This window comes from Podarcis erhardii (genome assembly GCF_964252035.2).
Source record: "Podarcis erhardii genome assembly, chromosome: 17".
Taxonomy (NCBI): Eukaryota; Metazoa; Chordata; class Lepidosauria; order Squamata; family Lacertidae; genus Podarcis; species Podarcis erhardii.
In genome coordinates this window covers 11,987,534-12,014,941 of record NC_138515.1, presented here as the reverse complement: position 1 = coordinate 12,014,941, position 27,408 = coordinate 11,987,534, and the positions used below count along the sequence as shown (strand labels likewise).

Genomic DNA, 27,408 nt, shown 5'->3' with positions numbered 1-27,408 from the left:
AGCAAATTATCAACTTGTTTACGATCTTATATCCACTCATTTAAATATAATCTAGCAATTCTCAAAAAAAAAAAAAGAAAAGAAAAGAAAATTATGTTTTCTTTAATCTCACTTATCATCAAATTCAAATCTAATTTAGTGGTGGCCAATTTTTTTGTAATCTAGCATCCTTCTTAACACTCAACCAAATTACAATATTTTTGTAAATACATCTTAAATTTCTTCCAATCTTCCTCAATCCTCTCTTCTCCCAGGTCTCGGATTCTGCCAGTCATCTCGGCCAGTTGCATATAGTCCATCAGCTGCATCTGCCACTCTTCCAGTGTGGGTAGATCTTGAGTTTTCCAGTTTTTAGCAATGAGTATCCTTGCTGCCGTTGTTGCATACATAAAAAATGTTCGATCCTTCTTTAGCACCTTCTGGCCGACAATACCCAGAAGGAAGGCCTCTGGTTTCTTAGTGAAGGTATATTTGAATACCTTTTTCAGTTCATTATATATCATTTCCCAGAAGGCCTTCACCTTAGGGCATGTCCACCAGAGGTGAAAGAATGTTCCTTCATTTTCTTTACATTTCCAGCATTTATTATCAGACGAATGGTATATTTTGGCAAGTTTAACTGGGGTCATGTACCATCTATATATCATTTTCATTACATTTTCCTTCAGAGCATTACATGCGGTGAAGTTCAGCCCAGTGGTCCACAACCTTTCCCAGTCCTCAAACATAATGTTATGCCCAATGTCCTGTGCCCACTTTATCATAGCCGATTTAACCATTTCGTCTTGTGTATTCCATTTTAACAGCAAGTTATACATTCTAGATAGTACCTTAGTCTTTGGTTCTAACAATTCTGTTTCTAACTTCGATTTCTCCACCTGAAACCCTAACTTTTTATCGTTTTTGAAAACTTCTTTAATCTGAGCGTAATGTAACCAGTCTCGCACTTTATCCTTCATTTTCTCCAAACTCTAGTTGTGGCCGACTCTAGGGTTGCGGCGCTCATCTTGCTTTATTGGCCGAGGGAGCTGGCGTACAGCTTCCGGGTCATGTGACCAGCATGATGAAGCCGCTTCTGGCAAACCAGAGCAGCGCACGGAAACGCCATTTGCCTTACCACCGGAGTGGTACCTATTTATCTACTTGCACTTTGACGTGCTTTTTAACTGCTAGGTTGGCAGGAGATGAAAACTCAATGCATGACCTTGAATAGGTCACAATCTATCTACAAAGATTGCTCAAAGTTGTAAATATCGTGCTAAAGCAAATTTGTACAACAGCATTTTTGCCTTCATTTTCTTTTCTACAGTGCCTCTAACCTTGTTCAAAAAACCACTTTGGGATATATATATATATTTAAAAGATGGAACGTTTCAGAACAAGAAGAGACGGGTGGCTTCCAGTCAAGCATATTTTTGTCTTAGCATACTTCATCTTCTCCATGACACAAATGAGAATATTTAGTCAGCAACAAGATTTCTTTCATATTAGAATCAAACCTTGCTTCAACTAAAATTAATAGCAAAAACCCCACTGGTTTCCCCAAATGAGTGAGCTCACACACATTAAGTCAAACTACCGTATTTTTCGCCCTATAGGACGCACCGGCCCATAGGACGCACCTAGATTTTTTGGGGGGGGGAATAAAGGAAAAAAAATTATTCCCCCCCCCCGGTGCGGGGCTGGGGTGGGGGAAGCCCGAGCTTCCCCCTCCCCCAGCCCCCAGAACGGGACCCAGAGCGATGCCAAAGCTGCATGCAGCTTTGGCATCGCTCTGGGAGCTTGCGGGGCTGGAGGAGGGGGAAGCCCTCCGCCAGCCTTCTAACCAAGTCGGGGGAAAGCGGGAAAGGCGCGCTGCACCTCTCCCGCTGTCCCCTGAGTTTGGGGGGCTGGCAACGGGGAGGAGCAGGCTTCAACCCCCCGCCAGCCTTCTAACCAAGTCGGGGGACAGCGGGAAAGGCGCGCTGCGCCTCCCGCTGTCCCCCAAGCTTGTGGGACTGGCGGTGGGGCTCTCCTGAAGCCTGGAGAGCGAGAGGGGTCAGTGCGCACCGACCCCTCTCGCTCTCCAGGCTTCAGCGAAAGCCTGCATTCGCCCCATAGGATGCACACACATTTCCCCTTCATTTTTGGAGGGGAAAAAGTGCATCCTATAGGGCGAAAAATACAGTATGTCTTCAGTCCTCCTGCTGCTATTGCCTCCTTCAGACAAATCACAAGCTGAAAACACAAGAGCAAACCTTGGTCTGAACCAAGACAATATACCAAGCCAAACCATGGCATACCTTGCAGCAGTCGGAGGACTGGGGAAGGAGTGCAGGATCCGCAATGTCCTGCCTGAGAATGTGAGTATAGACCAGGAGAATCAGCGACCAGAAAGATGAGGAACATCAAGAAGACTGGATGAAATTTAAAGACTATTTAAATAAATATTGTAATATTATAGAATTGTAACCACTTGAAAGAAACAATTAGGCCTAGGATTAAAATGGAATTAAATTTATAAATAAGAAAATGTACGATAAGGAAAGCTATGTAATATCATTAGGACTGTGATATGGTCTTTTGAAACACTGATATTGGAAACTGCCACATATAATTACTAAGAAATTTGGATGGAAGAGATTCGAGGAAGTCAAATACTATGTTTATGAAGATGGATGGTACTTAATTTTAATTAATTAAGTGATAATATGTTGAATGTATCTTTTTTCTTTTCTCTCTTTTTCTTTTCTTTTTTGTTTGCCTTCATTATTGTTAATTTTTCTTTCTTTTACTATGTTTATCTACTGAAAATAATAAATATTATTTGAAAAAAAGAGAATGTGAGTATAGATTCTAAGCCACCATTTGACTTCATGTTACATATAAACCAGCTCTTTTTACTGCCCGTCTCAAGTGAATAGAGTTATAAAGCTTTTTTTTATATATATCACAGCACTCCAACAGGATCAATTCGGATTGGGACCAGCAATTACAAGCAAAAAATGGAGAATGCTCAGACAAGTAATCACCCCTAATGGGTGCTTAAAATTGACTCTGCAAATACGGCATATACCATGGAAATCTGAAACCAGCAGATGTTGACCAACTCCCATCATCCCTGATTACTGGCTGGAGTTGATCAAAGCTATCTGCAAGGTCACCAGTTCCCAACCCTGTCTTATAGCTGACAAAGAGGTCTCTCTTTCTCCTTATTAATACTTACAATATATATATTAATATATATATTAATACAAAACCTCAGGGTGGTGTACAGCAATGTATAACCTTTAGAAGCAAGACAAAGCAATCATTAAAATGACCATCTACTTGCTTTGCTTGGTCAAGTACTGGAGAAATTATCCATGATAAATCATAAGATGCGATTGATCAGTTCCCATAGGCTTCTAATCCCATTTATACTGCTTTGCGCTTTTGCTATATGAACAGCTAGTAATAGAATACTAGATAATCTTTTTGAATTCACTTCCACACTGTCACATTCTAATGACAATTTTCTCTTAGTTTTGATGTACTAATTTAATTTGAGAATACTACATGTTGTCAATCACTAAGGTTTTTCACTACTGGAATTCCTGACCAGAATTCATAACTGTGATCTTTAAAGATTTCTGCTGCTGAAAAGATTCCAAAGCTGAATCTCCTATCACCAGCAAGAATAGAGAAATGAACTAAAAAAAAAAAATCCTTCCAGTAGCACTTTAGAGACCAACTAAGTTTGTTATCGGTATGAGTTTTCGTGTGCATGCACACTTCTTCAGATACACAGTGTGCATGCACACGAAAGCTCATACCAATAACAAACGTAGTTGGTCTCTAAGGTGCTACTGGAAGGGATTTTTTTATTTTGTTTTGACTACGGCAGACCAACACGGCTACCTACCTGTAACTAGAGAAAGGAACTGCAATCGTAACACTGAAAAAGCACAGTTGAGTTGAAAGCAGATTATAAACTTCTCTAACACTTAAAAATAAAATAAAGCATATGAATCTGGAACTGGAATCTAGCTTCAACTTCTGATATCCTGCATGCAGGTGGAGCTTAGAGGAAACTTGTGTATCACTGATGATTTGTGCCTTTTGTCTTCCTAGCTTGTTCTGTTGCTCTCCTAAACCTGTCAGTTTTGACTGTCTGTTTGGAACTCGATGCTTGCTTTAAAGTTAAAATAACCTGTGAAGCAATTTAGGATAATTTGGAAGCCATCTTCAGACCCTGTATTTTTATGAGAATAAGTCAAACGTATCACAAACTCCTCCTCCTACCTAATGGGAAAACAAAGCTCTCTACCTAACACCTGCGACCTGAAAAGATGTTTTGCCATTAGGGTTAAGGCCACATCCTTCCACCAATGTCAAAGTTGAGCTCTAGTGGTCCTGAGTGACGCTCAGGATACCATGTGTGAATTCACACAGAGACCACAAAAAACTAGCCACATTTAGGTTTCATCTCTTCCCTTCTGTTACAGAAAGCAGGGCACACACTCTGTTTTCAGAAGTTCATTTGCATTTTGCTGGATCTCTGTTGCTTTTCACCATAGCATCAGAATACCATGCCCTGTGAACAGCTGCCTTAATGAACAAAACATCATCCATCTATAAAGAGAATCAAGTCTCACGTTAAAGTTCTGGAACTGAGGAAAGTTCACCCTCTGTGAGTAAGCTAGGATCTTCTAGGTCTAACACAAAATCCAGATTGATTACCAATCTGAAGCAAAACACACATTAAAAGCGGCTATGAACTGAAGGACCAGGCAAAGTGGTCATAGATTCTCACCGATATACAATATCTTTATTGTCATTGTCCCATACAGAACAATGAAATTAGAAACAATGAAATCCCTGGTTGGGTTTGCTTTTCTTATGCAACTGCTACCTTCCTTAGAACGGCCATGGCTGCCAATTAAATAACTAAGCTGTGTTAAGATTTTTACAGTCAATATTCTTTCTACTGATTCACTTACATACACTAATCTTCTTAGAAGCAGTGGCTTTCAAGCCTGCGAGACCATTTCTTTCAGAACAAAGCTTCCTTTCTGCCTGCCTGATTGGATTAGAGAACCATTAGACTCAAAATTCCTAAATTAACACATGAAATTGCAATTTATTTCTTGTTTCTTGTTTGTTATGTGTTTGTATTTGTGACTGCAGTGATATGCTATTTAAAGCCAGAAGAAGTTCATTTTGTTCTCATGTTACAAGTCTATTTTTATTGCAGTACCTGAAATACAGAAAACAGACCGCACCATTTCAGAATTGTGGGGTTCCATTTTAATAAAAGGTACTTATGTTATCGCCATACAATGGTATGCTTATGCATTAATGATTTTCTCCTATTTGAGGGAGGGGTGATCTCACTTTTTTCTTTCTAAGAATATACTAAATATACTCTTATTTCTCGGCAGCCATCACCACTGTTTGTCTTCCTGGATTTGATTGTGCGCTGGAATATTTTAATTTAATTTAAATAATTTAAATAAATAAATAAATAATTTTATTTAATGTTTTGTGTCTTATTTACCAGGCATTTCCTTGATTATCCTTGGATATTAACATAAATTAACCTAAACAATAAATCAGCAGTCACAGAATTCTTGGGATCAGGCTGCAGGACTCGTGGACTAAACAATCAAGATGACAACAAGATTAAAAAAATACAGTTTCAGCAAAAGAAGGAGAAAAGCCATTATTGTTTTATCTCTTCCTTCATGGCCAATACATTTATATTAGTTACAACAGAAAGCAGTAAAGGAAATTCTTGTAAGAAATTTATGTAAGGGATACTTTGTTTCCTTACAGAATGTCCCATGTGTGCCAACAGCCAAAGTACAGTATTTAAAAAAATGTGTGATGTTGACACTAGTTAGTTACATAATAAATGCCCCTGGTAACATAATTTACTTTAGACTAAGAGCAGCAACCATTAAAGAGATAATAAAACTAACTCCTAAGCATAATTTATGGATAATTTTATTTATAGCATTTGTCAGTGAAGCTTCAAGTTAGGTATTTATATCTCCAACAACGTGAAACTTATTGGGATATTTCTGTATTTGCGCAAGTCTCTTCCTCTTCTTTATGTATATTCTAAACATTCCCAGATGCATCTATTCCTCCAGCATTAAACTATTTGGATATTTCTTCCTGTTTCTCCTTCATTTCCCTTTTCTAAATGTAAGCTTTTGGCCTTCTGTGGAGCTATTTATACAACAAACCATATGTCTCTTTTAAGCCTATTCCCACATCTCACCTTAAAAGAGTTACTCAAGGTCACAGCTATTTATGGCTTTGCCATTTAAAGAAAGACACCTTTTAAAAGGAAGAAGAGCGAGGAAGACACAGACAGCTAGTGGCAGATCAATAAAAACAGCAATTACCGACCAATCATTTCTGGGCTGAGATACATATCCGAAATTTGTCAGCATTTGAGATTACTGTAAAATTGCCAAATACACTTTAGTTGCATCTGGTTCAAGCTGGAGCAGAGGGATATTTTTAAGCTGCTTTTCAAGCAATGTGAGCCCTGAACCTTGCATCACCCTAGAACGAAACACCAATCAGAAAGGATAACACTTCTCTGTCCTTAGAAAATACAGGGATCAATCCTGTTCCCATGGAAGTCAGTGGGTGCTTTAACAGCGGCAACTTCCAGCTGAGCAAGACAAGATTTATCTTGGATTTACATTATCAGTCTTCTGATAACAAAAACCATACACCAACACACCTGAAGCAAGGATGTTTTTCATCCTAGCAAGTAAAACGTCCGGGAGCCAGATAATTGTGTGCTGTGAGGCTTGCAGCCAATTCTATGCAGAGTTAATGTCATAATTGACCACAGGATTGGCAGCTAGCATTGCAGGAGAAGGCATAGCAGCAAGGCATTCTGCATATGCTCAGGAATGCCCCTCTTCATTCCTGCAGGCTAGTAGAAAAAACTGCAGTTACAAAGCCCAGTCACATTTTTTTGACCTCCTGCCAACCTAGCAGTTCAAAAGCACGAAGTGCAAGTAGATAAATAGGTACCACTCCAGCGGGAAGGTAAACAGCGTTTCCGTGCGCTGCTCTGGTTTGCCAGAGGTGGCTTAGTCATGCCGGCCACATGACCCGGAAGCTGTACACCAGCTTCCTCAGCCAGTAAAGCGGGATGAGTGCTGCAACCCCAGAGTCGGCCACAACTGGACCTAACAGTCAGGGGTCCCTTTACACACACACACACACACACACACACACACAATGCTTCTCAATATTAGTTTTCAACTGGTGTTACCCCGTGGTGACAGCATGTTGTTGTTTAGTCATTTAATGGTGTCTGACTCTTCGTGACCCCGTGGATCAGAGTACGCCAGGCACTTCTGTCTTTCACTGCCTCCCGCAGTTTGGTCAAACTCATGTTGGTAGCTCCAAGAACACTGTCCAACCATCTCATCCTCTGTCGTCCCCTTCTCCTTGTGCCCTCCATCTTTCCCAACATCAGGGTCTTTTCCAGGGAGTCTTCTCTTCTCATGAGGTGGCCAAAGTCTTGGAGCCTCAGCTTCAGGACCTGTCCTTCCAGTGAGCACTCAGGGCTGATTTCCTTCAGAATGGAGAGGTTTGATCTTCTTGCAGTCCATGGGACTCTAAAGAGTCTCCTCCAGCACCATAATTCAAAAGCATCCATTCTTCGGCGATCAGCCTTCTTTATGGTCCAGCTCTCACTTCCATACATCACTACTGGGAAAACCATAGTTTAACTATACGGACCTTTGTCCACATGGTGATGACTGCTTTTTAAGATGCTGTCTAGGTTTGTCATTGCTTTTATCCCAGGTGACAGCATACAAAGCACTAAAATGATGAAACCTCTCCCCCCCCCCCTTGATAGGAAACTATCAAGGAAACTGCAAACACACCTGAAGGTGATGCACTTTCAGGTGATGTTCATGGCTATGCGGAACACAGATTAGGGTAGAGGGATTTTGATCCCTGTAGCAGCTTTTTGGTTTCTCACTGAAGCAGATTTGCACAGCAGAATCCCATTTTCTCACTCAGCAGATTTCTATGTGCCAACGCCATGGGAAATTTTCCTACAAAAATACAGTCCTTCTGTAACCAACAGTCCTTCAAGTCCTTTACTTTAATCCTAAACATTTGCAGCAACAAATCTGCTACCAAGCCATGTATTACAACACCGTGCAGCAAAGTGGCTGATCTTTCAAACCTGGGCATATTTGCATACAGGAGAAATCAGCTGTTAAATTAACAACAAAATATTTCCTCTCCAATGTGTTGCTGGAAAAGCAATTTTTGGCAGCACTTTTAGAACAGGCACTTCGTTCCCAAAACAAAACAAAAAATGCACCACCTCAAGGAATGGTTATTGTCTCCGGTATTTGGCACACAGTAAAAGCTCAATTTGCACATACTTGTTTATTCAAATGATAGCCCTACAACAAGATGTTGTTGTGGTAGGGAGGGCTTCTGTTCAAGGCTGCAACCATTCCATTCCATCCCACAACAGTTAGTCCTCTTTTGCCTACCACTCCTTACGTCGTCGTCCAATCTCAGTTTGGTAGTTTATTTTCCTCTAAATCAGTCAATATTTCATGGCCACCACTGAGTCTTCATTACAGCGCTTGAAGTTTGTTTTCTTTCTTTCTCTTTCATAGAATCATAGACTTGGAAGAGACCACAAGGGCCATCAAGTCCAACCCCCTGCCAAGCAGGAAACACCATCAGAGCACTCATGACATATGGTTGTCAAGCCTCTGCTTAAAGACCTCCAAAGAAGGAGACTCCACCACACTCCTTGGCAGCAAATTCCACTGTTGAACAGCTCTTACTGTCAGGAAGTTCTTCCTAATGTTTAGGTGGAATCTTTTTTCTTGTAGTTTGGAACCATTGCTCTGTGTCCGCTTCTCTGGAGCAGCAGAAAACAACCTTTCTCCCTCCTCTTTCTTTCTTTCTTTCTTTCTTTCTTTCTTTCTTTCTTTCTCCTCCTCTTCTTCTTCTTCTTCTTCTTCTTCTTCTTCTCTCCTGCAAAGTTATCCTGAGTCTGTGGATACCTCATTCTTCTATTTAACTATTGACCTGTTGTCTACATAAGCAATGGCACTGAAATAATTGAACTGTGCACTCTGTTCAGTGACCGAAATAAATTGATTCATTCAGTCGATTAATTGAATTGTAATACTGTAGATTAGAGAGACAGACAGACAGACAGACAGACAGACAAACTATGCTAAGTACAATAAGTAACCCTTGCAAAATGCATTAGATCAATGGTAGGGTGGATCCATTTACTCAAACATCATCTTTAAAACAATTATTGTTGATAATTTCAGCTGTAATTTTCAGTATTCGACAATTGCAAGCCTACAGATAATTTAAGTGCAGCTTAGAAATCTTAATTCAATGGGCTTTACGCAAGCTAAGTAAGTACAGGATTGCGGTCTAAGTTCTCAATGTTCTCATCTAATTTAATTCCCAAGAACTCTGAAAAGTATATCTGCCTGAAAGTGATTCATCAAATGTCACACAGCAAGCACAATGACTGCATGGAAATATTGACCTGGGATGTTTCATGCCTAAACACACTCTACTAACTAGTCTTCGGACGATGCCTCTAAAAACATTTGCACGGGGATGGGGTTCCCATATGAAGATTGCAAAATTTACAGGACAACAAGAAAGCTCACTTTCACTGCCCTTGGTACAGAGGTTCTTTAACTTCCACGAGAGAACTATTTCAGCCTTGCAATGCCTCTTTGTCAAAAGCAAGGACTCTACCACCTCAGACTCTCACATTCTGAATCCATGTTAATGTAGGCTGACAAAAGGGGAAAGATAGCAAATGTGGTCATTTCTAAGAATAAAATTGAAATGAATTAGTCAGGTGCAAAGTACCCTTAGAACAGGCATGGGGAGCCTGCAGCCCTCCAGATGTTGCAGCACTAAAACTCCCATAATCCCTGGCCACTGGCCATGCAGGCAGGCGTTGATGGGATTTGGAGTCCAGCCATATATGAAGGGCAACAGGTTTCCCCCTACTGCATTAGACCCTCCTTTTTATTATTATACTTTGCTAAATTATGTGAAATAATCAATACAGTCAACCTATTGGACTCAAGGGTTACAGTTCTTAAAATGGACCAATTTTTATATGCAGAAAAATGGAAAGATGTTTGAAAATGTAGGTGGATTTGTTCAAGAGTCTGGGATAACCAAGTATAATAAAATCAACTGTAATGATAGGAAAGTATTTACAGCTGCCTTGAATCCTAGTTTGGGAGAAAGGCGGGAAGTAAATATATTTAACAACACCAACAACAATGCAATATGTCAAGAAAGAACTATAAATCTCAGAGAAGGGAATTGACTTTATAGGTATCTATGCTGTAGAAAAAATACTTCCTCTCTTTGTAGCACGTCTGGGTGGTATTTTATAATTTTTAATATCACTAACTTAGAAAACACTTTGAACTGAAATTATACATATGCACAATCATTTATAATTAACTGCACTGAATTGTATTTTAACTTTTTTTTATTTCTATTGTAGCTGCCAACAGATAATATTGTACAGCCTGGAAACCTGAATATATATACTTTTTCCCTTTAAACAGTAGGGAAATGTGTTGAAAAGAAATACTTAGGACAAAAAGGCTTACCACTCTCACTCTCAAATAAATTGTAAAATGTGTTATTACTGTATAGTACAAATGGCACAAGGATATTAGCTATAGCTGCAGCTGATGTCACAATAAGCTGGATAAATTCTAGCCTACTTACAAGGAAGCTATACACATGCTAAATTGTTAAGGGAGGGGAGAGAAAAGGAACGTTTGATGCTGGGAATGGGAAGGTTTAGAGCCGGATATACGGACCTGTCCACACCCTAGCATGGCTCAAACAGCATGGACAGACAGTCTCACCTACATATTATGGACCTCTATGAATATAGTCAAAGTTACCGTGTTCATAACTTTCCACAGCTTTTACCCACAACTGAATTCCTACTTTGAGTTGTCTGTGTGCCTGTAACCTGCCCTAGGACCTTACAGTGAAGGGTGGGTAATAAATAAATAAACCGAGGGCCTTCTGGCGGACCGAGGGCCTTCTGGCTGTTCCCTCACTGCAAGAAGCAAAGCTACAGGGAACCAGGCACAGGGCCTTCTCGATAGTGGCGCCTTCCCTGTGGAACGCCCTCTCACCAGATGTCAAAGAGAACAACAACTACCAGACTTTTATAAGACATCTGAAGGCAGCCCTGTTTAGGGAAGCTTTTAATGTTTGATGTATTATAGTATTTTAATATTTTTTTGGAAGCCGCCCAGAGTGGCTGGGGAAGCCCAGCCAGATGGGCGGGGTATAAATAATAAATAAATAAATAAATAAATAAATAAATAAAAAATAATCATAAATAAAACAAATGCACCATCTAGTCCTGAATAAAAGTCTTAAAACATCTTAGTTCTGAGTTAACAAGGATAGGATTGATCTGGCAATCAATTAATGCTACTGTATGAAGTTTACAGTGCAGCCACATGCATGCATAATATTGCAATCCAACAGAGCCCTTTTATATAGGCCTAATCGAAAATAAATCAGGTAAACAGGTAAAGGACTGCAGGCTGCACTGATCACTTTAATGTGCTTATGAGTATTTCTGAAGCAAAAAATCATCATTGGCTTTTAGGTAAGGCACTCATGGAGTAGGCAGCATTTTAGAAGTTATATTTCTCTCCTATGTACGACCAACAGTAGTTTTTTAAGTAAGAGACTTGTATTAAAAACAGTAAGAAGATGCAGCTTTTCCGTTAACAGGTTTGTAAGGCTGCAATCCTATACACATGTACCCAAGAGTAAATCCTATTGAATTCAGTGGTGTTCACTTCTGAGCAAAAGTGCAAACAATTGCGCTGTAAATCCATTAACCTAACCAATTAAATGTTGCAGCTCTAATTGAAAAGCATATGAAAGATGTACATATTTATACATGTATCATTCTGCTTATCCATATAGACTCTTGTACAAATGTCCAAGGCTTTCTGACAATTGCTCAGTCCCATTTGATAAAGAGAACCATAACTGAAGGAGAATTACACACTTCAATATGTTCAGAATGTCGTTTACATATAATTCTATACAACCAAGATGCAAAGCATTTACTTTAAATAGTATTCATCCTGTAACTGACGTAGTTCTCAAAAATTCACGTGCTCCTATAGAAACAAATTTTGTTTTTAGAATGGGTTTAGGATAGTGTAACACTGAACTTTAAAGTCAGGTAAATAAACTTTTTTAAAACAAAAATTAAAAGAAAACATACAGTGTTTGAACCTCTCTCAGTTTATCTCTCATGCTTCTCTCTATGTATGCATACTGCCTCCTTCTTGTGGATGCATTGTTACTGTACAGTCACCATCATAAAGCCTCTCCATACATAATTTTTCTTCTGAGCATTCCTGGGAAAGTTTGCTAGTCAGCGTGAGCCAAGTGTTGCCAACTTATAAAGTGATGCATATTTTGGCAAGTCGAAGACAGCTGGGTACGAGTCTGGAGAAAAGAATGCTTCAATACAATTGTTGTTGTTGTTGTTTAGTCGTTTAGTCGTGTCCGACTCTTCGTGACCCCATGGACCAGAGAACGCCAGGCAGGCCTGTCTTCTACTGCCTCCTGCAGTTTGGTCAAACTCATGTTGGTAGCTTCGAGAACACTGTCAAACCATCTTATCCTCTGTCGTCCCCTTCTCATTGTGCCCTCCATCTTTCCTAACACCAGGGTCTTTTCCAGGGAGTCTTCTCTTCTCCTGAGGTGGCCAAAGTATTGGAGCCTCAGCTTCAGGATCTGTCCTTCCAGCGAGCACTCAGGGCTGATTTCCTTCAGAATGGATAGGTTTGATCTTCTCAAGAGTCTCCTCCAGCACCAGAATTCAAAAGCATCCATTCTTGGCGATCAGCCTTCTTTATGGCCCAGCTCTCACTTCCATACATCACTACTGGGAAAACCATAGCTTTAACAATACAGACCTTTGTCGGCAAGGTGATGTCTCTGCTTTTGAAGATGCTGTCTAGGTTTGTCATTGCTTTTCTCCCAAGAAGCAGGCGTCTTTTAATTTCGTGACTGCTGTCACCATCTGCAGTGATCATACAGCCTAAGAAAGTAAAATTTCTCACTGCCTCCATTTCTTCCCCTTCTATTTGCCAGGAGGTGATGGGACCAGTGGCCATGATCTTCGTTTTTTTGATGTTGAGCTTCAGACCATATTTTGCGCTCTCCTCTTTTCACCCTCATTAAAAGGTTCTTTAATTCCTCCTCACTTTCTGCCATCAAGCTTGTGTTATCTGCATATCTGTGGTTGTTGATATTTCTTCTGGCAATCTTAATTCTGGCTTGGGATTCATCCAGCCCAGCCTACAATAGCATTCTAATAATGTACTGTATTTGGAACTACTACAATGTTTCACTTAAAAGTTTTGTAAAATTTAAGAAGCAAGATCATTTATCTGGAATATTAAAATTCCTGGTTTTCTATCCTCATAGAAAGAGTGCCATGTCAAAAAATATATATACAAAAAATATACAAGAAATCTCTGGCTTGTATAATTTATATCCCACCTTTCCTCTAAGCTAAGGAGTTCAAGGTTGTGTAAATAGTTCTCCTCCCCATTTTATCCTCACAACAACCCTGTGATGTAGCTTAGGCTGTGAGTGAGTTACTGGCTCAGGGTCACCCAGTGAGTTTCATGGGTGAGCGGCAATCTGGTTTCTCAGGTCCTAACCCAACACTCTAACCCAGGCACCCCCAAACTCAGCCCGCCAGATGTTTTGGGACTACAGGGATGATGGGAGTTGTAGTCCCACAACCTCTGGAGGGCCAAGTTTGGGGATGCCTGCTCTAACCACTTTCCCAGGCTCTCTTTTGTAGTAGCTTGTATATGTCTAACATGAAAATTCGGGTGTTTTATGACTCACTAAGATTTTTAACCTCAACCTTTGTTCATCAAACAGCAAAGCCTCTTCTCCATCTCAAATGGTAACAGCTGTAATAGTAAATGATGTGTTTATTAAAGATGTCTTTATAATTCACTTGTTAAGTGTTTCTCACTAAGATTGTAATTAGTGTCACCATTTTCCCATGACGTGTATACAGTATTTCTCAATTCTCATTGCCACTGAAAACATGTTACCCAAAGTAATCTGTCTGAATACTTCCCCACCCCAAAGGCATGATGAGCAAACAAGGGACTTTATTATACTGAAATTATGTTCTTGCAAAGGCAAACGACTGCAAACATCCCTGGATTGCTTGTGGTCCCTTCCAACTTTATGATTCTATGAAATGACTTCTGTAAATAACTACAAGAAGAAAATACTGGCCATAAAGATGGTGCCAATTTGTACACGTTGTTGTTCTGCCACTAACATTTGGCTTCTTTTGTTGTCAAGCACCCAGCACCCAGTGGAGAGACTAAAATCCTTTAGGCAACAACTAAATTGCAGAGCCACCAATTGCCACCTGGAAAGGTATGTTTGACTTCCAATATTAAAGCTACTCTTATTTGTCTACCCCTTGGAATTTTACCAATCAATTTCCTATTTTGTTTTTCTCTGGACAGTTCACCATATGTGCAGAAACGGTTTCCCTCCTCTTCTTTAAGGTTTTCTAAAGAAGAGGAAGGCACCTTTTGCAAGAATTGAGCTTGAGCGAGAAAAAAGTATGTTGCAAAAACCCAGCTGAGTCCACTGAAATAATAAAGTGCTTCAAAAGACATAAAATACATTTTATATATAGAATGCAGCAGATTATTGAGGTAGTGAGTCAAATCTGAGTTAGGCTGCAATCATATGCACAATTACCAGGGAATAAGTCCGACTGCAGTCAATAGGACTTATTTCTGAGTACAGTAGACATATCTATGATTGCATTTTAAAATAATAGGAAGGAATTTCCCCCACAAATGGAAAAATATAAACTAAAATGGATCTATCCATAATACTGTGTGATGCACTAATAAGCTTTTCTGTTTTTATGCTAGAGTTCCTTTTTCAAAGGTGGTTCTTTCATCAGTAGTTTATTGCAACAGACTAAAATGACATACTGTCCTCTAGCACCGTAGAAATGCCCAAATTCAAATGTTTTTCATTTAACTGGGACTGTGTACATTTCACTGTTTGGGATTGGGGATTTGTTGCTAGGATAACTCTTTAGCTCTTGGTTCTTTATTTAGGTCTCTCAGAACTCTCTTGACCTGCTGTCAGATTACAACACAAAGTCTTAGAGATAAATACCACAGACAACAGTTTCCTTGACTAACCACTTTCCAGCTTAAGAAAGCTAAAGCTCGTTTTGCATATTTGAAAGGAGAGGTACAGAAAAACAGCAGGAACCGCCAATTTAGTCTTGCATCTTGTTAATACCTAGAACAACCATTGCCGTATAAATTTATTTTGATTCTACGACGAATGCTTTGATTGTTATACATTCTGTAGAAAGAAAGAGAGTGAGAAAGAAAATACTTTGCACTGAAAACGAATTGCATTTGACTCTCCATTAGAATGCAGCAATACTGCTTGTCATTTATTTCCTTGCACAGAACAAGGACAAATTCTGCAGCCAATAACAGGCGCAATAACAGGAGATAGCTTGTCCCAATGAAAACCAAGAACACCGCCTCTGCAATGCTTCTAACCTCTGTTGCTTCAGGAGCTAGAGTCCATGTGCCGCCGGGATTAGTCATTAATGCTTGATACAGATGCCAGAACAATCTTGTTGAGTGCTTTAGGAAACCATCCTATAAACTACTCTGAAACTTTCAAAACATTTGTTTAGATGTAACAAAAATACTGTAACACTATACATAAATAAATCCCACTGAACTCATTGAACTTCTGAGTTGCAGAATATCCACATTCTATACTACAAGGAGGAAACAAAATGCCATCTTCTTTATATAGTGATCTCAGTTCTCTGATTGTTGGTCCGTAAGTAGCCAAAATGTTTGTAACCGAACACAAGACGGATGAACCGGCAACCTTGTGGGAGCCCCAATATTTGCAAAAGTTAGAGGATGCCCCCCCACAGAGGAAAACACTCTAAGCGGGACATGGAATCCTTGCCACCAGAAAGCCCACTAAAGGCTTATGCCCAGCTGGCATGCTCAGGATGCTGACTAACAGAGAGGGAAAACAAAATAGGAGAGGAAATGGAAGTGCAAATAGAATGAAGTGTCTGGAATTCTGAGAAGGAGCATTGCACTTTGCAACATTTCTGTGCACTAATAGCAAATTCAATTCACTGAGTGCTGATCCTTGTGTAACTAAAAAAAGGGCACCATCTGGGGTAGAAAACCAGCTGGACAGAAAACACAGCGGAAAAGAGAAACCATGAGCAAGCACACCCAGTTTTTTGTTTCAGGACCCACCTGACTAGAACAAATATCTGCCTGAAGCAAAACTATCCATCCAGCAATTTCTCCATAGACTGAATTGGGTGATCTGGCCCACAGTGAGCCACAAAAAAAAAATCAAGTGCACTGTCCAGCAGTTCTAACAAAGAAAATCCATCAAGATGTGTAATGCACATGAATATTTTAAGAAACAGATATACCCTTAGCCATCAGTCAGACCCCAGTCAGTGTGAGCATAACCTAATCCATTAAAAACATTCCTGCACATTTAGCACATAAAAATGTGCATTTACCAAGTGCTACTCTCCAATATGGATGCAGGTGGCTCTGTGGGTTAAACCACAGAGCCTAGGACTTGCCGATCAGAAGATCAGCGGTTCGAATCCCCGCGATGGGGTGAGCTCCCGTTGCTCAGTCCCTGCTCCTGCCAACCTAGCAGTTCGAAAGCACATCAATGTGCAAGTAGATAAATAGGTACCGCTCTGGCAGGAAGGTAAACAGCGTTTCCATGCACTGCTCTGGTTCGCCAGAAGCGGCTTAGTCATGCTGGCCACATGACCCGGAAGCTGTACGCCGGTTCCCTTGGCCAATAAAGCGAGATGAGTGCCGCAACCCCAGACTCGGTCATGACTGGACCTAATGGTCAGGGGTCCCTTTACCTTTACCTTACTCTCCAATACCCTCTCAAGGTTTCACTTCTATCACTCAAATCTATTTTTCCAGCATTTGAGAAAATGTTACAGTCACCATCCCTAGATAATACCTCAACTGCTTTTCCAACTACTGCATGGAATGTTGTTGTGCAAGTGTCCTGGATTGGATAATGTTGTAAAATGATGTGTCACGGCGCACTCATCTCCTCGCCAAACCATTTGTCCCTCATTGAGACGCATTTCTAAAAGTAACAAACAAGAGTCATGTTGCACGCTTGGCCATTTTGTGAAACTCTAATCTTTATACTGTAATTCTTTGAAAGCGATATGCTCCCTCCCTCCTGTGTTTGAGTGCAAATCTACCTAGATGTTTAAGAAAGGAGGGAGCTATGCTTATGATATGTGCAAAGGACCATGATGTCAAAGTGAAACAAAGCCTACATTGAACAGAGCTGTAATATCCTGCCATGTTAGGAAATGCCACCGCAGACACACGAGGCATTGCACACAGCTCAGAAACAACGGTAATTAAGGCTGCTAAACGGGGGGTGATATGTTTGTGCCGGTTTCGCCAACCTGATATCCTGCAGATGATTTGGACATCGGATGATCTGGAGGACACTAGATTGGTGAAAGCTGGTCTAAGCGCTAATCTAAAAGCTTCCCAGACATCTCCAAGACAAAGATACGTTGCCAACCAATGCACTCAATACTGTTAGGTGGGTTTGGGCCTGCAGATGATAGTCAACATAACATAATGGGTCAGTATGCCATTGTAGCATCATGATACATTGTGCGCCACTATAGTTATTGGGGGCTCATTAGCCTGGGAAGGTAGTCCATCCAGGAGAAGGAAAACTCAAAAAACTCTGACCCTAAACCTCTGCTACCTTGGGGACATCTTTGGGAGAAGGTGTAAACCAGGGGTCTGCAACCCGCGGCTCTGGAGCCGCATGTGGCTCTTTTACACCTATGCAGCGGCTCCGGGGCGGATACTAGCGAGGGGAGCAGGCGCATTGTGCGCCCCGACACTCCCCACTGTGGCGGGTGCTTTACTGGCTGTGACCTCGCATGGGGGCGGTGCGTGCGTTAGTTACGCACCGTCCCGATGTCACCTTCCCGCCCGCTGTCAGATTGCGGCTCCGGAGATATATTTGTTTTAAATGTTGCAATGGTTTTGCGGCTCCCACTTTTTTTTCCTTCGGAAACGGGTCTAAGTGGCTCTTTTTGTCTTAAAGGTTGCAGACCCCTGGTGTAAACCCTACACATATCCACAGTGGGGTCCCTAAGATGGTCAGATGGCGTCTTGTACGGCTCCTCCCGGCATCTCCTGCAGCCAACTGGTGCCAAATGTATTGCTCACTTTCCTTTGGACCCACAGCATGGACGAGGAAGGGGCGGTGTCTTGTCGTCTGGGCAGCCCAGGACCTCCATGTTCAACGCCCAGGCTTGCACCCCAGGGAGGTCAATTCAGTGCTATGGTTTGACCTCACCCCCAGAGGCACACTCCATGGTCCCTCCAGACAGATGCCAACATCAATATCCGACTCATGATCGTTTCCTACAGATTAGTAAACCTCTTGTCGTATGTACTTTGCTCGCAGTCACAAGAATTATAGTGAGAATGTATGAACTGGCCCACTCTGAGCCAGGGAAGATGTAACGTGACTCATCATTATGGGTAAGGAATAGGGGGTGGGCATAGGCAGTCCCTGTCTCCACTCCCATCAGTCCATTATGAATTCCTTTCATCCTTCCCCAACCATCCTTAACCATGGCTAAGGACGCTGCCAATGTAAGCCTTAACCACAGCCAACCCTGCTTCCAGTTGTGGTAAATGGTAAACTCTGTTTACATTAACCATGGTTAAGGATATAAAGGGTGTGTGTGTGGAATTGGCACCAGAAAGGAGACAGACAAGAATAAAGGAGCCCACATTCCTGTGGCCCATGCCCAGTCTCTCTACCAGTGGACTCTGTGGCATCTACACCAGTCCCTTTTTAATGTACAGATTGGAAATTCTAATCCATGTTAATGATTCAGATCACAGGAAATTGTAGTTTTTCTGGAATAAAATGGTGCGATTGCTGTTTCAATCCACCTTTTGTGAAAGCTTGTATTGAGTAGAACTGATCATCTCATCAATGAACACTGCATTCTCCAAAAGAGTTTGTAAACCGTTAGGAAGATCCAGAATGTTATTACACACCTAGAATGATCATGCAAACAACTGTATATTAATCAGATGTGACATTTCAAACTTTCTCATATAAAACCTTATGGTAGATATATCTTGGAAAGCTTTTTTTAAAGTTGGGAGAATGCAAACACGTAAAAACATTTAATTCATATGGGCAAAGACTGCTTAGTTACATTTCTCCTCATGCAGAGTGTTTACTCTGAAGTAATGCAAACTGTATCTGATAAGTATCCCAGTGGAAAACAAGACATGCAGAACTTCACATCGCAACATTTTACTACAGAGGCAGATGACCGTAGAGGGCAGGCTTGCCTAAATGTTTTTAGCAGGTGCCAAAAAGACTACACTGAAGAGTACAGTTTACACCTCACTTTTAAATGAAGATATCTGGTTCTGCTTTGGCCATTTACAGATGGAAGTTGGCCAATTTTAATCTGTTTTGGTATTTTTACTCTTGAATGGTTTTGAATTCTTCTTCTTTCTGCTGCTTTGACATGATACCTGAACTGGCAAAGCCTATTTATAGCTGCAGCACCATACCGACAGGTAGGTCTATAAGGAGATGGGAATAAACCGGCAAAACAGAGCTGGCATGACCCAAGGAACCTTTAGGTCCTAAATCACAACCTGTGCAAAGCATGTTTGGTGAGATGTTTGAATTGAGCCACAGTATGGAGAAGGAGAGCAAATATATTATTGAGTATATCAGCTCTGTAACTCACAGTATTATATGCGTGCAGAAACTCATTTGTGGCTGAAACTGTGAACTATTTCGCATTTGTAGCAGCCCTTGAGCAAGCTCTCAAGTGTGCAGGTTTGATGACATCATGCTACGTACGGAAATGAAACGGTTCCTCCAAAACTCCATATACGTAAGCTGTTGCCGCAACCTGTGTCCCTCCCAACGCAGCTGTCAGAACTGCGCAAATTGCTGAAGTCATATCCACAGTCCTGACGTGAAGGCCATGCATTTGGCATCATCCACGAGCACAACAGTGCACAACACTCTGAAGGCAAAAGGTTTTGGTTTGGGACCTAGATGTATAAATGCTACCTCCTTCCATCTAAAGCCACCAGGCCCTTTGGTCTTTGCTTGAAACCCTTCACTGTGTAAGGTGAAGCAGCACATGAAGTAGAACCATTTCAGCAGTAGCACACGGACTATGGAATTCACTGTCTAGTATTCTGCTTGCCTCGAGACATGTTATTCTTCCCATATGCTATAGACCTGAGCAGTAGCTGAATGCTTATCGTGGAAGCCTATTTACTGCTGATGCTTTGCATTTTTTGCTTTGCTTTCTGGTTTGAGGTTTTTATTTGCAGCTCAGGAATTATGGATCCCATTTAATACATGACTGTTGGACATTCTAACAGTCCCACACACAGAAAGAAAAGACGGTTAATAATATCAAAACAGTGGGTGATGGGGAGGGAAACAGAGGAAATGTGAACCAGCCCTGATATAGACACAGCAGCAAACCACAAGCTAAGTTACTGACAACGCAGCACGGTTTTAAAAGTGAGTGGTACTAATTTCTCCATACGACACTAACCTTTACTTCAACTTCTGGCGATACTTTCTCCACTTTGTTCTTGCTTAGCAGGCTTTTCACCAGTTCTTCCACTTGCACGTTGAACTTCATGAACGTCACGTAGACGAAATAAGCAAACAGCAGCGTTAAACTTTCCCACCACATGATGAAGTTATCCAAAAAGAAGATGATCAGCAATATCAAGTCCATGATGTAAAAAGACACATCCCGAAAGAGGGGCCACCAGGTGAGGTGCAGGATCTCCTTGGAAAATAAAGCACACATCCCAATCACGAAGAGGATATTGAACACGGCAGAACCAACTATTGTTCCAATGCCGACATTGCTGTGGGATATAAAAACTCCTATTAGAGAAGTGAAGAGTTCTGGGGCTGAGCCACCAGCAGCCATGAATGTTGCCCCGGCCACATCATCAGAAATTGCCAGTTTTTCTGTAATGACTGTCAATGAAGGAACAAAGAACTCATCGCAGACAATGGCTAAGGCTATGAACATGTAAACCATTCCACAAATATGAAGTATTACAGCACCCCTCCGTCTTTCTTCAAGAGAAAAAAGATCTTCCGGGTACTCTCCCTTGGAGTGCTCCTCCGTATGGTTATCCTGCCCAGCTTCGTATTTCATAGAAATAGGTGAATCTGGAGCGCCGGTTTGATTCTGTTCGTTAAAGTCCAATAGAGTTCTTTGATGCATGTGCTTTGACTTATGGCTATCTAGATTGCTGGTTGTCTCTGTGCTATAAGGTTGCGACTGGAAAAAGGCACTAATTGAAAGATACAGCGTGCTAACGGCCACGATACCCAGGAAAAGTCCTGTTATTCGTATCAGTCTCAGCTTTTTCCTAACGTTTGGGTGTTTCTTACAGCCAAGCAGTGGTTCTGGCAGACACAATTCCTCAAGAAAGTTGACGACAATGTTTTTGCACGGAGCCATTCTGAGCTCTTTCTTGCGGTCCGAGAATCTAAAGTCAGACAGATTGTTCTGTCATTCTTCTTTCACTGTTCACGTAAATGATGCTTTGACGTGTCCTTTCAGAATCCGATAGCTTTATGCTTCATGTGGAACACATTCCTTGGTTGTGCTTAAAAAGAGAGAGAAATGTTTTCATCAGTTTAGTTACAAGGTCAAACATCAAAACATCATTCCCTGTACATTATCAAAAAAAAAAAGAGAGAGTTAAATTTCCTGCTACATTAAACCAAAAAGACTAATAACACAAATAAGTGCTGCTTAACATTTTATGTGATGGGAAACCTGGGACTGCCACCGGGTACGCAGTCAACAGGGAGCATTTTTTTCTGATTTTGAATCACTGCACTCTAGTCATCATTTATGAATCTGAGCACTCATTTACTAATTTCTCATAGCTGAAGCCAAACCTGCCAAGTTCACGATCCCAGGATCAGTCACTGAGCGTACCTGTCCTGATCCCTCATTCTTTTAGTCAGCATCAAGTTAACACAGGTGCATGCATACACTGCTTGAGGGAAGTGCGCAAATTCATTTTTTGGGGGGGGGGTGCGGGCGGAATCTGTGACTGTAGTTTGGTGAGAAGAAAACGCAACAAGCGTCAATATTATTGTCAGGAAAGTGTGCAGAATGGGGATCTGGGTGACACCGCGGAGCATTCCAAAAACCAGTCCCAATTCACAATCCCTTTGGACTGAAGCTTTAGGATTTAAGCCACTTTAAACAATTAATACCCACCAAAGTCAACTGAATTAGACTGGCTGAAATCCAGCCGCTTCATAGGGATCCACAGCTCTGTGGACCTAGCTGCAAGTTGTTTCTTAAGGACATTAAAGGCATTAACTATTGCAATATGAAATTTGCAGCGTTGAAAAGTGAAAACAATTCTAAAAACACCCTGGCAGTCCTTTGGAAGCATAGTTAGAAGAATACTCAAATACTATCCAATGCGATGCACTCACTAATAGCAAACTCGGAGCCCCTGTAAACTTGGAGCAAAATAAGACGCACTGGAAAAAGACACCGCAAGAGATTAAAGTGTGTTATCATAAAAAGAGAAGCTGTAAAAACCTTCCTCACTGCCTTGGTACCCACTGCCATAAAGGCAAAACATGTACAATGGATTCAACTGTCCTCTTCTCCCTGACCCTCCTTTTTGTAAGCAGTCATGGCATACTTATGGCCAAGGAATTAATTATTCTCTAAGCCTCTCCTCCTCCGACCTCTGCTCATCCCTCAGACTCCGCTGTGCACTTTTCCCGGCAAACTGATCCTATTACCGTACAGACTCAGGCTTTCTTGTACTTTTTTTTTTTTTGTAAGTTACCATCCGCAGGGCGTATCATGGTGCAGTTGAAATATTTGTTTCTCTCCAAATCAGAAACCCAGTCCGACCGAAAAACAATAACAAAACCTTCCCTACTGCATGGATGTCCCTTTAATTATTTTTTTCCCAGAGAGAGGGATTTAACCGTATCCATCTCATTCTCCGAAACAGAACAGCTCTTCAGCTGCAACGCTCAGGATGACTGGAGCAAATCAGCCACGGCAAAGGAAAACCCCTTAAGGAAAACTGCAAAAACCTAGGCACACTTACCTGGGAGCAAAGGAGTCAACTCCTAGGGGCTGAAGTCCCTTTGGCACCCCAATAAAATATTGGAAGGGACTACCCATGGGTACGCCAGGATTTATGTTGGGGGGGCAGAATCTCGGTTTTTTTTTTACTGATTTTATTGATTTGGGGGGGGCAAGCCCCCCAAGCAGATTAGCACTGCCATTCAAATGGGGTGTGTGTGTGTGGCATGTCTTGTTAGTGATTATGTGGAGGGGGTAGCCCCACTCCACTCCCAATATTTGATTGAAACTGGCACCCCTGCCTGGGGGCAAATCCTATTTGAACTCCATGGGGTTTACTGCCGAGTAGACCTGCATAGGACTGCACCACAGTGCTGGGGCCAAGCAAATCGAAACAACTGCAAATGACCCTTTCTCTGGGAATCTGGCAGGGCTTCAACTCCATGCAAAACGAATTAATGGCTCAGTTGGTTAGAACAAGTGGGGTGCTGATAACACCAAGGTTGCAGCTTCCATCCCCGTATGGGACAGCTGCCTATTCCTGCATTGCAGGGGGTCGGACTCGATTACCCTCAGGGGTCCCTTCCAGCTCTGCAACCCTACGATTCCAGGATCCTTCTAGGAAGAGGTCCTTAGACAAGGCGGGTGATTCATAGTGGAGCCAGTGAAGAAACTCAGCAGGATAAGGAAAGCAGCAAAACTGCAAGCGGGAATTCTCTTTGCTTGGATAACTCTGCTGGTGAGAATGAGGGGTGCGAATGACGCCAAGGGTTGCAGGTTCGATCCCCGTGCGGGGTGGCTGCTTATTCCTGCATTGCATGGGGTTGGGCTGGATGACCTTCAGGGGTCCCTTCCGATTTTTTTTTGCAAATTCCAGGATTCTCTGAAACTGGCAGCGCCAACCCAATAACCGGGTGGGGGGTGGGTGGGGCACTTAGGGCAGGCTATAAATCCCAATGAATGCAAATCCCAATGAATGCAAACCCTAAATCCCAATGAATGCAAACCCCAATTGAGGTCGCGACCCCCACCCCGCATCCTCCCTCCCCGCGCAACTTACCACCCTGCGCCCTCCGTCCCCAGGCATGAGTGGGAAGCCCCTCCGCGGTCCCCCGGCGCAAGAACTCAGCCTTCTCCTTTCCAGCGCGCTCAGCGGGCGGCGGCAGACGCCTCGGACCCGGCCAGGCAGACCCGCGGCAGCGGCAGCAGCAGCAGCTCCGGGAGAGACCGACCGGCGCCGCCAGACGCGCAGCATCCACTGCCGGGAAGAGGACCAGGAGAGCCTCCCGGGAGACACGCCCACCCCCAGCCCAGCCACGCCCACCCAGGGGAACTGGGTGAGCCAGGAGGGCGGAGCCTCTCATCCCCACCCCTCAGGGCGGGGCTTCTCCGCCTCCGCCTTTTCCCGCGCTCTGTCCAAGCCCCGCCCCCTCCCGCCTCGCGCGCTTCCCCCCCCCCTCAGCTTTTTCCCTCAGTGTTTCAATTAAATTTCAATTTCGACATGTCTGTGTCCCTTTTCCACAATAAACCATGTTCATAGTTATATGCCTTGTCCATATCTCAGGGCAGGAACCCCCCCCCCCAATCCTCAAACATTATGGCAAAGCGTTAAAAAAAATACTCAATTAAATACTCAGGTTCCCCCCCCATAACATTTTATTAATTTTCCAATAATAATAATAATAATAATAATAATAATAATAATAATAATAATAATAATAATAATAAATTTTATTTATACCCCGCCCTCCCCAGCCAAGACCGTGCTCAGGGCGGCTAACACCAGGTATAAAAACAATTGATTGAAATACAACTTAAAAACAAGATTAAAATACAACATTAAAACATAAAAAATATAACAAAAACAATAATAAAGATAAAAACAAAAACAAAACAGATTGACTCCCCCCTATTCCCTTCCTTGGTTCCATTGTATTTCAGTGTACTTACTATGGTACATGTCCATTATAAAGTTTTAAGCCAGGCATAGGCAAACTTGGCCCTCCAGATGTTTTGGGACTACAACTCCCATCATCCCTCACTAACTGGACCACTCATCAGGGATGATGGGAGTTGTAGTCCCAAAACATCTGGAGGGCCAAGTTTGCCTATGGCCGTTTTAACCATACCTATTGTCCATTCATAATAAAATTACAAGTATTCTCAAAACCCTACCAATGTATTAAACTGTACACTGCTTCTGTATATATGCAATAAAGTCCTTCCAGCCTTCCTTAAATTCCTTGTGGTCTCTTCCTCTTAATTTCATTGTCAGTTTCGCCATTTCAGCATATTCCATTAATTTGACTTGCCAATCTTCTTTAGCTAACAATGTTGCTGCAGCCTTGGTTGCGTGCATAAACAAATTCTTTTGTGATCTTGGTAAATCCATTCCTGTGATACCTAATAGGGAAGCGTCTGGGTTTGTTTTTGGACAAAGGTTGTTTTAAACAACTTCTTCATTTCATTATAAATCATTTCCCAATACTTCTCAACAATTTTGCAATCCCACCACATATGAACAATTAAATACTCAGTTTAACCTGCTCCCCTTAAAAATATCTGCCCCGTCTTCTTTTTACCACTAATCTCCCTCAAAAAAAGCTTCACAACTCCCCCCCCCAAAAACACACACACACACAAACACAACAACAACCCTGCTTTCCATGGGCATATTTTTGTTAAGGGGGGGAGACAGTCAAAGGGTGTTGTTGTTTTTTAGGAAATCAAAGTTGGGAAATAACGGGTAAAAAGAAGAGGACATTACGGAGGGGGGAAGCTTCTGCTGCGGTTGTGGCAGAACCTCAAATAATTGAGTATTTTCAATGCTTTTCAGTCATGTTTGCCCCCACTCCCCTTGGCTTTGCCAGTGATGGCTGGCTGGCTGCACCAATACAAATCAATACAAGTCTAAGGTTCTGCCCCCCCCCCAACAAAAATCCTGACTATGCCCTCAGAAGGGCATCTGCCACTCACTAAAGGAATAAAAATCCATGCAAATCCATGCAAATCGGATGGCAATGCCCATCAACTTTGGGGGGACCCAGCCCCCCTCAGTTATATTATCTGGGGCAGGGGGTACGAAGGGACCTCAGCCCCCAGGAGTTGGCTCCATCCATGCCTCAGAGAGGATGAGAAACGCAGGAAGCAGCCAGATCACCTGGTCCATTGAAGCTTCAAGTTGTCTGCACTGACTGGCAGCCTCAGGAGCCAACTCCTAGTGTTGCAAGCCGAAAAATGGCTTATCTCCTGAGTTTACGCCGCTAAAACTCAGAAACATGAGGAGTTAGGAGTCCAATATTGTTTATTGCAAAGCAATAGGTTACAGTCGGATAGTTCTGCAAAACTGCAACCCCGCCCGGTAGTCCAGGCATGACTATTTATAAAGTTTCAAACAAAGCATTTCAATTTTCACCAGTCATATACATCATTACCTCATTTCATGATTAATACACATGTGCAATAAACACTGGCACTTTCTGCTGATTAAGTTCTGATTCCTGCTGTGTTCTGTTACATTGTGTTAGTGTGCATGTTGGGAACCTGTGTTACGTGTAGCCATTTGCAACATGTAACAACTTGAGCTGCAGCTTTGTGATTCAGCTGTATCTTTGTGATGACTATACAGTGGTACCTCGGGTTACATATGCTTCAGGTTACATGTGCTTCAGGTTACAGACTCTGCTAACCTAGAAATAGTGCTTCAGGTTAAGAACTTTGCTTCAGGATAAGAGCAGAAATCTTGTTCCAGCGGCACGGCAGCAGCAGCAGGAGGCCCCATTAGCTAAAGTGGTGCTTCAGGTTAAGAATAGTTTCAGGTTAAGAACAGACCTCCGGAACGAATTAAGTACTTAACCCAAGGTACCATGGTACAGCTAAAGCGAGATGAGCGCTGCAACCCCAGAGTCGGCCACGACTGGACCTAATGGTCAGGGGTCCCCTTTACCTTTTACTATATTAGTTGTATTTCTGCCCCAGTGGGGGGTGGCAACTTGCAAAATCATCAGTTGCATAAAATAACAGGCTACCATAACTTTTCTAATTGAAGCAAACTCAAGGATTTAGAGGGGTAC

General features: G+C 42.0%; 1 protein-coding gene and 1 long non-coding RNA gene across 6 annotated transcripts in view; one reads left to right on the top strand and one right to left on the bottom strand.

The window, feature by feature from the left end:
* Window positions 1-24,617, bottom strand: part of SLC24A2 (solute carrier family 24 member 2) — an 85,172-nt gene extending 60,555 nt beyond the window's left edge. For 3 of the 5 annotated variants that reach the window (XM_081845132.1, XM_081845136.1, XM_081845135.1), the window contains exons 1-2: window positions 24,396-24,617; window positions 20,792-21,872 (exon numbers count right to left, since the gene is read on the bottom strand). In XM_081845132.1, coding sequence (XP_081701258.1) covers window positions 20,792-21,724 — 933 coding nt within the window. In that variant the 5' untranslated portion in view covers window positions 21,725-21,872; window positions 24,396-24,617. Of the gene's footprint in view, window positions 1-20,791; window positions 21,873-22,210; window positions 22,233-22,855; window positions 22,961-24,395 lie in introns of those variants that run through there. The other 2 variants (XM_081845133.1, XM_081845134.1) reach the window with 2 other exon arrangements.
* The window catches only part of LOC309332590, a 197,932-nt gene that overhangs the window by 52,822 nt on the left and 117,702 nt on the right, over window positions 1-27,408 (top strand). The gene's annotated exons all lie outside the window — the stretch shown is intronic.